Raw genomic sequence first — 14,740 nt, 5'->3', positions numbered from 1 at the left:
AACATAGGTGGATCTGGGGCTCTCTCTTATAGGCTTTTCTGCTGGACTTCTCTGCATTTAGCGCTGCATATCATCATTAAACCATAACGGTAGACACTCGGTCTTTTTCTGCTTGACAATTTCTCTGAAGTACACATTTCTAAATCTCTTGGATTTTAATATTCTAACCTGATGTCTTTAATCAAAAGAAGGAAGCTCTGCCAAGGCTTTGTCTGGTGAGACAGCCAGTGCCAGGAATGCATGAAGGCTCGCGGATGGGAGTCAGCACCATCAGAATCCTTGGCTGTGCCAATGAGTTCTCTCCCTGGCAGACTGGTCTTCAAGGGCTGTGGAGTCCTAAGTACTGTTGGGCTTGTACCATTCCTCAGATGTGAGTGATAATAGAAACCTTTCTGCCAGAGCCAGATCAGCTGCGAGGCAGAGGGCTGGCTGCCCTCTTTGTGACTGAGCTGGTAGTTATCACACATGCTGAGTGCCAAGCACTAATGCTGTGCGCCAAGGTCAGGAGAACTTGGGTAGAAAGGAGCATAATGCTTCCTTTCCCTTCAGACAGCTATGATTTAGGTCAGACTTCAGAAAATGGTATCAGCAGAGCTGTTTCGAGACAGGGTTTCTCTTTGTAGCCCTGGCTGTCCTGGAACTCACTCTGTAGACCAGGCTGGCTTCGAACTCAGAAATCCGCCTGCCTCTGCCTCCCAAGTGCTGGGATTAAAGGCGTGCGCCACCACGCCCGGCTGAGCTGTTCTTTTACTGTAAAAGAACATGTACTTTTTCCTCTGCAGTTGGCCCAAGAATCTGTAGGACACAGTGGTATTACTGTTGATCCTTGCTTTGTAGTCTGGAGATTGAGTGCAGGGCCTTTGCATGCCCTCGGCTCTACCACTGGCTACAGCTTCACCCCGTTACTTGCTTTTAGTTTTATCATAACCAGCGGAAATCTCTAGATGACAAACATGTGGACAGAGCTTGAGTGATTGTTATTATTTCTTGCCATGTATAGCCCCGGCTGGCCTGGAGTTTAGTTTTGCTTCAGTGTGGTTTTGCTTTTTAAGATTGGTGTTTCCTACCCGCATCTTATTTCATATGCAAATATCCACATGGCCTATAGGGGGGTGTTTTGTTTTGTTTTGAGATAGGGTTCCATAAAGCCCAGGCTTGTCTCCACCTTCAAATATCCACATGGCCTATAGGGGGGTGTTTTGTTTTGTTTTGTTTTGAGATAGGGTTCCATAAAACCCAGGCTGGTCTCCACCTTCACTGTGTAGCCCAGTATGACCTTGAACTCCTCTGGTCCTCCTGCCTCGAATGCTGGGATTACAGGAATGGGCCACCGCATCTGGCGGCGGGAGGTTTTTAGTTGTCCAAGTAAACAAACAGAAGAAAGTACATCCAGCGTTTGGGCAGGGAAATAATTTAAAAACAACCTCTATAACCAGAGAGTCCAGAAACCTCAGAATGAATCTGACCATGGTTTTCAGGATCTGTTTATATTCTCTACAGACGAGAGAAATAGAATCCCAAGTATGGAGTCTGAATCCCACAGGAACATACTTTGGTGCAAATGACAATCAGAATGTAAACTTCCATGCCACATGATATAATGACATTAAATGTTTAGGAAGATTGGAAGGAAGTATGCCAAAATCTTGACAGTGATGATCCCCAGATGCAGGGTTGTGGGTTATGGTTTTGTTTCCCCAGCACTTTATGGTATGTGGTACTTTCCAAGTCCTGCTAAAACACACATAAGCTATATAAGTAGAAAAATAGAAGAAAAGTCTGCGTCTTCCACAAGTTTTATGGTTATCCTATTTCATAGTAACAACAAAGAAAAAAGCACCATGTTTCAAATATATGCAGTGTCAAGTTAACAGCCATCCAGGGACCGCAGCAGTGGGAAGTTAAGGAGACGGGTGGGAACTGGGTGGAGAGGGAAGGAGCTGCAACTGTCCTTAGACTCCGGGGAAACTGAGGAGCAGCTGCTGGTACACCTTAGGTCAGCCAGGTTTTCTCTTAGGTCAGCCTCATTTTCTTCTTCTCAAGTGAAAAGGACTCTTCTGAAGTCTCACATTTCAAATGTTTTATGATTTGAATTTTACTGTATTGGTGACCTTGGAGAAACTTATTTCATGCTGAAATTAGGGGTTGTTGAGAGTTTAGAACACTCACTGGCATATGATTGAAGGTAATTACAACTTATTAAGCTTCGATGCTGGAAGGGAGTAAGGAGAAATGGAGGGTTTTCCTCCAGATAAAAGCTAGGTTCATCCCTTTCCACTCGGCCGTTCTCCTGTATAGGAGGCAGCCTTGGCGCCCAGCCGGAATGGCATGATCTGGAAGCCCCACTTCACAAGGATTGGCAGCAGCGAGTGGACATTTGGTTCAACCAGCTGGCATGCAAGATCCGCAGGCTCAAGGCCCGGCAGGCAAAAGCGCGCCGCATAGCCCCTCATCCCGTGTCGGGCCCCATCAGGCCCATCGTGAGATGAGGTGCCCTACAGTTAGATACCACACCAAGGTCCAGGCTTGCAGGGGCTTCAGCCTGGAGGAACTCAGGGTGGCTGGCATCCACAAGAAAATGACTCGCACCATTGGCATCTCTGTGGGCCCAACAAATCCACTGAGTCACTTCAGGCCAACGTGCAGTGCCTGAAGGACTACTGCTCCAAGCTCATCCTGTTCCCCAGGAAGCCTTCTGCTCTGAAGAAGGGAGACAGTTCTGCTGACGAGCTGAAGCTGGCCACCCAGCTGACAGGATCTGTGATGCCCATCCGGAATGTGTACAAAAAGGAAAAGGCCAGCGTCATCACAGAAGAGAAGGACTGTAAGCAAGGCATTGAAAAGAAAAAGTAATGGGCTGCTGGAGAGGTGCAATACATTTTCCATAAAGAAAAAAAAAAAAAGCTAGGTTCCTGGAAGCGCTGGTCTGGGCTCTGTGTAGTTTAGAAGCTTCTACTAGGCCAGAGGACCAACTTCAGGTTCCACTTTGGAAACTTCCAGCTCTGCACTGCCACTCAGAAGTTGTTATGAATCGAACTTATGGGTTTCTCTGCTGCCCTTGCTTCCCCACAGTGCTTCTCCTTTCAAGGGAAGTTGGGCTTTGTTGAAACAAGGCGAAGCTAGTGAAAGGAGCTGGCTTGACACGGCCTGTGTGAAGGCGTCCAGTCTTACTGACTGTCCTCTGTGTGCGATTCTTTTCTCCCCTCTAAGGTTTTATTTTCTGGGGTGAGGAGGTTGTCAACATCATAGGAGAAGGCAGAAGGGGACACAATACATCTCTTAGATGCTAAACTTTTTAAGCAGCAAGGTTTAAAAATTAACTCCCATTGCAGCTTCAGCACCTTGGGGAGTAGCTATTGCTTTCAGGACTGTAGATTCACAGCATGGGGAAGACGGCTCTGAAGATTTGGGAGATGTCAGACAGAACAGTTCTTTCTTAGTATGAAGCGAAGTCTGAAAAATTAGCCCGAGGGTTGCGATGATAGCTCAGTGAGTATCTTCCCAGATAACAAAGCACTTCCTGTGATAAACTGTGAGGAATGTCCAGAACCCAAGTGTGCTAGCCCAGGCCGGTAATCCCAGCCCTCACCATTCCAGACAGATGTGGTAGGCTGGAGTGTAGCTCAGTTGACAAGCATGACGCTCTGGGCTCAGTTCCCTGGCACGACACTGAGTAAGGTATTGTACACACCTATAGTCCCAGCACTTAGGAGATGGAGGCGTGAGAATCAGGCTCAGAGTCATTCTCGGTTACCTAGAGTGTTTGAAACTACTCAAAATCAACAAGCAGAAAAGACAGACATTTTATTAAATGCATGCTTCCCACCATGAATGGAAAATAGCCAACATCCGAGAGTTTGAGCCCACTGCCGCCCTGTAGGATGTTGTAGGACTCAGTGGATGCTGTTAAATCTGTTCACAGTAAATAAGGAAAAAATTCTAAAATACCCTTGCTTAAATAATTAGTCATCTTGATTAAAAAAGGAATGTTTTTCTCTTTTAGTTGAAAAGGGTAAGTGAATATGATAACTATTCCATCACAGAGAACAGGAATTAATTACCTGTTCCCAAAGATAACTGTGTTTGCCAAAAGTTGTGACAGTATTCATGGGAGCTGGAGAGGTGGCGCAAAGGTTGCTCTTCCAGAGGACCTGGGTTTGATCCCCAGCACCCACACAATAGTTCATAACCCTCTATAACCCCAGTTCTAGAGTCTGATGTACTCTTTTGGCTTCCATGGGCACTATGCACTGGATTTCATAGTCATAAATACAAGGGAAACAGTTATACACATAATTTTTTTTAAAATAAAAGGTTTTGAAGGGGAAAAAGGTAGTTTATTCCCATATATGAGCACATCCATGACTTAAAATATCCCCAGGTGTATATAAAAATTCAGCAATTTTTATAAATTATTTTTAAAGGATACACCAGTTATGTTTTAGGCTATATTTATATATTGCCTTATTAATGCTTTCTGTCCATGAGCAACATCAAGAAAAACAATGGCGTGCTGAGTAATGTGTTTTCTTTGTACCTATGCATTTTATTTAGCTAAATAAGAAGCTATGCGGGCGTGGTGGCGCACGCCTTTAATCCCAGCACTCGGGAGGCAGAAGCAGGCGGATTTCTGAGTTCGAGGCCAGCCTAGTCTACAAAGTGAGTTCCAGGACAGCCAGGGCTATACAGAGAAACCCTGTCTTGAAAAAACAAAAAAACAAAAACAAACAAACAAAAAAAGAAGCTGCAATCACTTTTTGGCCTTTTTGCTAAGATCTCTTGGAGAAATGACAATTAGATAAAGCTTAGCTTGATGAATGAGGAAAAGCACTTGACATGTAAGTGTCTTATCTTGTGATGAGCTGTGCTGTGGTAGATTTATCCTAATTGTGTCTGACATGTTTTCATAGTTATAGAGGAGAGATGGGCGACTCATAGAAGGGAGTTTATTTCGAGGTCCCTTTCCAGGGGTTTAGAACCCCATGGCAGCAAGTGGCAGACATGGCAACTTGAGCAGCCAGCTGAGAAAGATCTTGAGGTACAAGTGTGAGGCAGAGAGAGCAAACTGCTCGGAGACACGGCTGCAGGCTGTCAAACCTGCCTCTGGTGACACATCCCCAGCAGCCATGTCTCCTCAACCCACAAGCAACCAACTGGGGACCAAGTGTTCACCACATACACGGGCCTGTGGGGGCCATGCTCACTCCAGCCACCACACATCTCTTGCATCTTTCATTTGACTGTATCAGTGTTGTGTGAAAACCCAGAGTAGCGCCTGAGTCAGGTTTGCCCAGACTAGCTTACCTTGCGTCGTCCTTTTCTAACTTGAAGATGCCCTTCTTATTAGACCGCACCCTCAACTGCTCAGTATATATGTCACTTGGATTGCTTTTTTGTTTTTATTTTTATTTTTTATTTATTTATAAGTGTCAAATAGCACTGTGGCTCTGGAAAGTAAATTTGCTTTGTTTTTCAAGTTTAAAAATAATCGTGGGCTGGTGAGATGGCTCAGTGGGTAAGAGCACCCGACTGCTCTTCCGAAGGTCCAGAGTTCAAATCCCAGCAACCACATGGTGGCTCACAACCATCCGTAACGAGATCTGGCGCCCTCTTCTGGAGTGTCTGAAGACAGCTACAGTGTACTTACATATAATAAATAAATAAATCTTTAAAAAAAAATCGTAATAGTTTTAAGTGATCTAGAAAATGACAGTGCATTGAGTACCCGCTTTTACCTTTTCTTTTTCCCTAGCCATTGTAAGCAGTAATGAATTGATTTTACACACACACACACACACACACACACACACACACACACAAACACACTCACTCACTCACTCACTCACTCACTCATTCACTCCTTCAAGGACAAATAGAAATACAGAAGTGAAAACCAAACATTTTAGGTTGAAAACCCAAATGCCAGCTGGGAGGTGGTGGCTCATACATTTAATCCCAGACTTGGGGGGCAGAGGCAGCTCAATCTCTGAGTTTGAGCCAGCCTGGCCCATGACAGCCAGGGCTATGCAGAGAAACCCTGTCTTCCTGTCTTGAAAAAACAAAAAAACAAACAACAACAATAAAAAAAAAAAAAACCAAAAGAAGAAAAGAAAGTCCAGTCCAAATGAGGGCTGGGCATGATGGTACTCGCTTTTAATCCTAGCACTCAAGTCCCAGGCCAGAACTGTTACACAGAGAACCCTCTCAGAAAAACAAAACAAACAAACAAAGGAAACCCAGATGAGACCTAAGCAATTATTCAGATAGCTTATAAGAAGGAAGCATTTTGAGACATGAACCAGGTAACCTCATAGGATCCTGTATATATCACAGAACCTAAAGGAGGCTTAGCAGTCGCTAGTTCATGTCGCCTAGTGTAAACACGAACTGTGGAGGAGAACGTTTTCTTCTTGGTTTCTCTGTGTAACCTTGGCTGTCCTGGAAAGCACTCGGTAGACTAGGCCAGCCTTGAACTCAGAACTCAAAGACACCTGTCTCTGCTTTCCCAAGTACTGGGATTAAATGCATGCACTGCCACTGCCTGGCTGCTCGTGCTAATTTTGTAAAAAACGATTTTTCTTTGTATTATGTCCATATATAACCTCGGCAAAAGTGAAAAAACAAAACCCAGTTACAATCACATATAATTTTACACAATTATGAGATGTATAGTTTTATACATGAAATCATAATAAAATATTAGGGTGTATCTTCAAAGTCTATATTGTTTTATACTTAATGAACCATCGTGCTTCAGGACTCAGATATCAAATTTAACTCGTAGATAACATGAATATAACTCCTTTTCTTCCCTCTTTTCCTTCCATTCTTTCAGATTACAGGCCTAAGTCTGCCTCTTCCTCCCAAGAAACTGATTGGAAACATGGACCGTGAATTCATAGCTGAGAGGCAGCGAGGCCTTCAGAACTACCTTAACGTTATCATGGCAAATCATGTCTTGTCCAACTGTGAGCTGCTCAAGAAGTTCCTAGACCCAAACAACTATTCTGCAAACTATACTGGTAAGAAATGGAGTGTGCGGGCTGTGACGTCGCAGGCTGTGAGCTCAGCGAGGGGTGGGGTTTGTGGGGAGACGTGCACCTTTGCAACAGGGCAGGGTTTCTTTGAAAAGTCTTGCTTGGTTGTAATTGTCTGACATCTATAGAAGGGGCATAACTTACTTCCAAAATGTGTGTGATGCCTGTTCAGAAAAACATCCACGAAACAGTCCCGCTGTGCACTTGTGGTCTGCCCGCTTTCTTCTCTGTGGAACAGGGTGGGCAGCCCACTACAGTACATAGAACAACCTCAATTCGGTTTTTAGTGTGTCTTGTTTTTCTAGAATGTCTTTAAATGTAATATTGATTCAGAAAGGCTGATCCTGTGTCCTCCCACCTGCTCTGGGACTCTTAGTGCCAAGCAGAGATGGCTTTTGCTCCCCTACTGGTTACACACAAACTCAGTGTCAAATACCCAAGCCTGATGTCAGTAGAAGGAAGAATTAAGTACCTCCTTCACTCTGGTGTGGCCTTCCTGCGTAGGAGGGCCACTTGGGGGGTGGCTTAAGAAGCCCCTGTGCTCCAGCTCTGAGCCCGTCAGCCAGTCTGTAGGACCTGAAGCTCCTGCACTGGCTTCTATACAGCTGAGGGCGAAAGCCTTAGCCCTTGAACTCACTGCTCTCAGGGCAGCTTTTCAAGTAGGTGTAGTTGGCCAAAAGTATGGAACTGAGGTCCTCCCCAGACCTGCTGGATCAGGAACTGATTTAATGGGTTGTCGGGTGATTTGCATACACCTTCGAGAAGCCTCGTTTAGAGTGTGCTTGCCATCTTTAGTAGACGTCATGCAGAGCTAAGGAAAATGCTTTTCCAGAATGTAACCAAGACAAGTAATGGGTGTTCCAAATTCACTTACTCTAGGGTCATAGAATCAGGCATTGTACGGTTACAGGGATTCTGTTCTTTCTTTGCTCAGAAGACCTTCTATGCTAGGCTGGGACTCAGGAGAGCCTCAGTTCTGTCAGTATCGTTTGAAGCAAACCTTTCACTCTGACTGTTCCACAACTCTCAGCTGGTCGTCTGAGTGGTTTTGATGAGTCAGCCCCGCCCTCTGTGTGTTCTGCTCTCGTGAGGGATAGTGTCAGGCTGGAGTGAGTATGTAACGGTGACAACTGTCTAGCCAGGATCAGTGACCTGCCATACAATGTGCCCAGGGAGGCATGGAGCTCATGCATTCTTGTATTCTAGGAGTGATATTCACATGGGGTAGAATCCAGAGGGCATCTTAGAGCTCTTGTATCAAAACTAACCAGTGTAATGCGTGTGTGTGTGTGTGTGTGTGTGTGTGTGCGTGTGCCAGAGCGGCACAAATGTGCCGGGTCTAAGTAATCCCCATCTCTCTGCAGACTTCAGTTTCCCCATCTGTCAGACAGCTGGGACAAAGAGCAGAGTCAGTAACATCTTAGCCTCAAAAGCATGAGAACCTGAGTTTTAAGTCCAAGACTCTATGTGAAAACCCAGAGACACTGGTTTGCACCTGAAATCCCAGTGCTGGTAGGAGGCAGAGACCTGCACGCACGTGCTTGGACACACACACACACACACACACACACAGAGCAGGCAATGAGGAGAAAGACTGCAAAGCAGAGCTGACGCTCAGTCTCTGCTTGAGGGTGTGGGGTGGGTTTTAGGAGTCTTTAAGGGATCCCCTTCCCTAGTTTAGGATTGGTCAGTTTGAGCAAAGATGGGGAGGCGATAGGCGCTCAACGTTAAGGTAAACGTGTCCTGATCTCACCTAGAATTCCTTGATTTATCCACAGTCTAAAGAACCCTTTAAGCATTTGTCTTCGGTAAGGAGTGTGAGGAAGAAGCTGGAACTTGGCCATCTTTATTACCTACTTAAGGACCCCTCTTTCTGTGTGTCTGCCTGTCAGGGGTCTGTCTTATCCCTACTCCCCACTTTCATCATTCTTCCCTGAGTAGTACTGTCCTGGCTCTTTCCCATCCCCTGCAGCCGAGGCGATGGTTAGGGTGCAGAGTAGATGTGAGCAGAGTATAAGGCCACTAGAAATCCCCAGCTCCAGTCTGGCCACCGTTGGAGGACTGAAAGGGAGCAGCAAAGAGGAAGCTGGCTGATCTCTCCCTTCGAATGAAATACCAGAATTTGCCTTGCGTATAGGTTGGTTTACCAGCCGCCGCCTCGGAAGAGGGAAGCACAGCTCACTTCCTCTTGGCCAACACACTCCTGCAGCAAGGCTTTGGCTCCCTGGAATTCATGGTTCACTCCCCACCCACACACATGGTGTGCCTCTCTAAGCAAGACCAAGTCTCCCTTCCAGCATGGCTGATGGATACCCTTGCCTCTTCTCAGCTTCTAACTGACTTGATTACTGCCCTACTTCAGCAATTTTTGAGTTCTGTATTGCAGTGGTAGCCCAAATCAGCATACCTACTTTCCCTTGTCTTGAGCACATTTACTGGGAGCCTTGTTTGTGAGGGACTGTCTGGTCAACCTGAGGCTTGGGGTAAGCAGCAGGGTCTCCTAAGCTGCTGTTTCCTGCCCTTCCAGAGAACCAACCTTTAGTTACTGGGCCTTTTCCTGGTTTTATTCAAAAGACCGTGTCCATAAAGGTAAAGCATACACTCACTCTCAAAAGGGGCTGGGGAAGGGAGGGACAGACCAAGCAATGAGCAAGTTCCCTTCTAGACCTAACTCTCAGAGCTCCTGTGACTGGTAGGCTAGGAAGGAGTGTCTCAGTTGAGGATTATGTTCAGAACAGAGCTGGGTATTCTGGAGGGAATGCAGGTTACAGCACCTAGCAGCAGATTAGGGATCTGCACAGCCCACCACAGGACTGGAGGAGTCAGCTCAGAGGGTTCAAAGGCTGTGCACAGAGGGAGACCTGATACCTCTGAGTCTATGGAAGCTGGAAGCACAAGAAGCAGTAAGATGGGCTGGGGCTTGGTTTCCCATTCCCTGTCTTGGACTTTTGTTTTTTAGCACTTAACTGAGTAGCCATTTTCAACCAAATATCCATCAGCCTAAAGAGACAAAAACTTTTTTTGTAAGATAGCAAAATTTAAAAATAAATATTAGCCAAGTGGTGGTGGTACAGGCCTTTAATCTCAGAACTCAGGAGGCAGAGTCAGATGGCCTACATAGAAAGTTCCTAGACAGCCAGAGCTACACAGAGAAAAACCAAACAAACAAAAATAAAAATAAGTATTATAAGAGAAACAAGTAGAAAGTAAATGTATTCCTTTTGGGGGTCTGTATTCTGATGGGAGGTTTCACAATTGAATTGGCAACGTATTGAGTCTTTCGTTCTTTCTTCAACAGATATTAATTGGAGCACTATTATATATTCCCAGTATAGGGCCAATAGCACTTGTGCAGGGAGATTGTACACAGGGTTAGAAGGTGCATCAGGCCTGGGGACAGAGGAGGGCTTCCCTGAAGAGGCAGTGCTGATTTTGGGAGCTGAGAGGCCAGTGGAGATTAGCAGGCTTGGAGCCAGGGGGCCAGTACACCAGGAAGAACAGCTCAGGTAGGGGAGAATTAATACTTTCAAAGGGCTCTGGACTTTACCTGAGTTAAAAGATGTCCTCCCAGCTAGAGTCCTCGTTCAGGAAGTTCAAGGTCCATGAGAGGAACAGATGTCCTGGACGTGTGTGAGGAGGAGAGGTTGCAGGGAGAAGAATAGTAGATTTAGGCTCAGCCTAAAGGTTTAGCTGGTCCTTGTGGAAAAGCTGAGTGTAGAGGGCAGGCTAGAGGGGTTGTGGGAGGCAGAGCCCAGAGTGTGGAAGGTGAACCAAACATCGTGGGCCACCAAGCCCTAGCCAGTTAGACACTTGCAGCTTGGGTTTAGTTTGGTTTAAGGAAGTGGCAGGCAGTATGGGCTTGAATGGATTTGATGCTGAATCTGGGGTGAGACTGTGTCAGTATCAGTCATCATTCAATTTCTTAGGATAAACAACAGTTCAGATAAATAAGAGGAACGTTTTCTGCCTTGAGCTCTCTGACCCTCAGGGTTTAAAACAAAAGTCTAATTCTCAGTCCTCTCTTTATCAGGAACACAATCTGCCAGGTTTTATTTGTTCCCTGTTGCTTCTCCGTGTCTAAAGCAGTATGAGATACACAGTGACCTTGCACAGCTGTTGAGTTGTTGATTGCCTCCTTTAGTTGTGAACTGCCGTCCTGTGCACTTTCGTGAGACGCATTGTACTATGGTAGGAAGTTATTTCCATGATTGCCTCAGAGTTGATATGGATACTTTCATTTAAAGTAGTTTCCTTTTAACTGGTTTTCAACTTAGTTTAGAAATGGTAAAAATATTATATCAACATTTATAACAGGGCACAGCTTTCTCAGAGCTGTGCTCAGCCCTTCCCAGCATCCCTGGCCTCTCAGAGCAGCTCGAACAGAGTGCAGATAGAGCCAGTCCTGCATTTCATGGTCATGTGCTTCCTCTGGAATATTTAGGGACCGCTGCATAGTGAGTCAGTAAACAAACACCCAGCTCTTGTCTCCTGCAAACTTCTTCATTCACAATGTGCTGTAAAATATGCACAGTGATAATGTTTGCCAAGCTCTCAGCAGATTCCAGGAGAGGTTGCTGTGACATATGGAGAGAACTGCTGGTGAGTGCAAGCCTCACCAGGCTTTTTGGACCATAATTAACACCAGGCAGAGGTGAAGTCCACCTTTTTTTTTTTTTTTTTGTAAGATTGCTGTTTGCTCTCAGAGATCTAGAGTGGCTTTACTTATTCACTGCATTTGAGGGGGCAGGGTATAAAAGGCAGTTATTCTGATAGGTTTTTTTTTTTTCACCCGGAGACAGGGTTTCTCTGTAGCCCTGGCTGTCCTGGAACTCACTCTGTAGACCAGGCTGGCCTCGAACTCAGAAATCCGCCTGCCTCTGCCTCCAGAGTGCTGGCTGACAGTTTCTTAATGCAGTGAACTTGAAGGAAATTCTTCTTCTCATTGTCTGTGTTAAGTGGAAGTGTTCAAATGATAAATGAACAACAAAAAGAGGATATGTTTGTAAGTAGACAGGCACTCTCTAACCTACCACAAGTGAGCCATGTTGTCGAGGAAGATATTTTTCTGAAACTCTGGCTTTTATTCTAGCACATACTTAAGGCTAATCATTTCTTTGTTTGTGAAAGCTATAATTCCACAAGGAATGAAGATGGGAGAAATATCACTTGGAACATGTCGGTCCATGTGACCTTATAATACTTTGTGAATCTTGAGCTTCAGCTGTGGCCTGTTAAACTCCTGGTTTAGGTCAGCTACTTTATTTACTTTAGATTTCCTGGCTTAAAAAATGTGTTTCCAGGCTGGTGAGATGGCTCAGTGGGTCAGAGTACCCGACTGCTCTTCCAAAGGTCCGGAGTTCAAATCCCAGCAACCACATGGTGGCTTTACATATATTAAATAAATAAATCTTTAAAAAAATGTGTTTCCACATAACTATTCATTTTATCTTTGGTCTTTGGTAGTCCTCTACTTTTGGAGTAGCTTTAGGTTTACAGAGAAGTTGCAATAATAGTTGCATAGACACCCCTCCCCTGCCTTCTCCAGGGTAGCTTTTGCTGTAACCACGGCACATAACTGAGACTAAGGACGCACTGTCGGCCCTTTACCATTAAACGCAGGTTTTGCTCAGCTTTCATCAGTTTCCTACTGTCTTAGACAGGTTTCTATTCCTGCACAAACATCATGATCAAGAAGCAAGTTGGGGAGGAAAGGGTTTATTTGGCTTACACCTCCATACTGCTGTTCATTACCAAGGAGATCAGGACTGGAACTCAAGCAGGTCAGAAAGCAGGAGCTGATGCAGAGGCCATGGAGGGATGTTCCTTACTGGATTGCTTCCCCTGGCTTGTTCATCCTGCTCTCTTATAGAACCCAAGACTACCAGCCCAGAGATGGTCCCACCCACAAGGGACCTTTTCCCCCTTGATCACTAATTGAGAAAATGCCTTACAGTTGGATCTCATGGAGGCATTTCCTCAACTGAAGCTCCTTTCTCTGTGATAACTCCAGCTGTGTCAAGTTGACACAAAACTAGCCAGTACACCTAGTGTTGTGTTTTATAGAGTGTGGTGGTGAGGTGGGTGGGGTGTCTCCTCGGGCCCATGCTGAGGCATCCCCACCCCCCAGGGACCAGCCATAGAATGGGTATAGTATAGAATAGAGTTCATTTAAGGGTATTGGAAGGGAAGTTGGGAAGGGAGTAGAGACAAGAGAGTGACAGGGAAGAGGAGAGGAAGGCCAGGAACAGAGGAGAGAAACCAGGAGACAGGGAAGGGGGAAGAGAAAAGAAGGAGAAACTGGTCACGGAGTGAAAAGAGAGAGTGAGAAGGGGCCTTTTTATCGCAAGCCAGGCCTACCTGCCTATTGCCAGGTAACTGTTGGGCAGAGCCTAGAGGAATGCTAACACCTAGAGTCCAGTCTAAAAGTCTACATTATTTTTAATTTTCCACTTTTTGATCATGTCTTTTAAAGAAGTCTTTAGACTACAGGGATTTTATTTGCGTGAACAATATATGAGCCTTTGGTTTTTCCTAACATATCTGACTAACGGATTTCTACAATGTCGTTGCAGAGATCGCCTTACAGCAGGTTTCCATGTTCTTCCGATCAGAACCAAAGTGGGAGGTGGTAGAACCACTGAAGGACATAGGTGAGAGGCTGGCTTGGCCATCCAGCTGGACGTTATCCCGGCAAAGCTCTTTACCTCTGCTGACCATGGTCCTTGTACCTCCCCACTGCTTCAAGCATTGTCCTTGACGCTGATACCTGTTAACCTTGGTTAAGCCCTGTCAGAGGACTGGGGTGCTGGTAACATTCAGGACCTCCATTCAGTCCCCATTAGGCTTTTTCAGTAAGTCTAGATTGAAGTTCTGTCCTACTAGCTTTTCTGTAAATGTAGTAATAATGTCTCTGTTGTTTTTATAGAGTGGCCTTTCTGTATAAACATGGTTGAGTGATTGGGCCCTATGTAGATAAGGCTAAGATTGAAATTTATATCAATTGTTGCAAAAATACTGACACTATCAGCACCTTTCTGCTTTGTGGCAGGTTGGAGGATAAGGAAGAAATATTTCTTGATGAAAATTAAAAACCAACCAAAGGAGCGGCTGGTGCTAAGCTGGGTAAACATTTATTTTACCTTCATTTATTCCAGAAGGTTTGGGTAGTATATGGAAGAGTTTCGATAGGAGACTCTTAGCACTTTTACTGAGCTTTTTTTCAATCCTACATCAAAAAAGAGTCGTTTCAAATCCTCTGACTATACAATTGGTCAAGTAATAAATGTTCAGGAGGATATAGGGACAGCCTGGATTTAGGACTGACAGTTTTGCGGTGTGTGTCCCCCCCCAAGGCTATTGGATATTATCTCATCTATTTCCCACTGGGAGTTCTAGTGACATATTTGGTTATGGAATTAAATGAAATCCCAGTCATAGCCTGATGTTCATATGTGCACACACTACCTCTCCAGAAAAGGCCTTGAAGCAGCAGACTTAATATGATTTCTGTCTTTGATTTATAATTAAGAATTTGAACAAATAAAGTTAGGGGAAAAGACATGAGGAATTTTCCTTGCAGTGAGTAAAGTGATACTCTGATATTTCTTCCTACATTTCCAGGCTGATCTTGGCCCAGACAAGTACTTGTCAGATAAAGATTTTCAGTGTCTAATCAAACTTCTGCCTTCCTGTGTGGTAAGTAC

The 14,740-nt window shown here is 45.0% G+C and overlaps 1 protein-coding gene and 1 pseudogene across 12 annotated transcripts in view; both read left to right on the top strand.

Annotated features, from left to right (window-relative positions):
• The window catches only part of Pxk (PX domain containing serine/threonine kinase like), a 65,865-nt gene that overhangs the window by 24,419 nt on the left and 26,706 nt on the right, over positions 1 to 14,740 (top strand). For all 12 annotated transcript variants that reach the window (XM_021181479.3, XM_021181483.3, XM_021181478.3 and 9 more), the window contains exons 4-7: positions 6,836 to 7,022; positions 13,610 to 13,687; positions 14,086 to 14,159; positions 14,658 to 14,732. In XM_021181479.3, the coding sequence (XP_021037138.1) occupies positions 6,836 to 7,022; positions 13,610 to 13,687; positions 14,086 to 14,159; positions 14,658 to 14,732 (414 nt within the window). The remainder of the gene's footprint in view (positions 1 to 6,835; positions 7,023 to 13,609; positions 13,688 to 14,085; positions 14,160 to 14,657; positions 14,733 to 14,740) is intronic.
• Positions 1,323 to 2,853, top strand: LOC147001630 (large ribosomal subunit protein eL13 pseudogene; annotated as a pseudogene).

Source organism: Mus caroli, unplaced genomic scaffold (genome assembly GCF_978045245.1).
Source record: "Mus caroli unplaced genomic scaffold, Mus_caroli_1 scaffold_12, whole genome shotgun sequence".
Classification (NCBI taxonomy): Eukaryota; Metazoa; Chordata; class Mammalia; order Rodentia; family Muridae; genus Mus; species Mus caroli.
The sequence above is the reverse complement of the archived record's forward strand: the minus strand, read 5'-3'. Positions and strand labels throughout refer to the sequence as shown.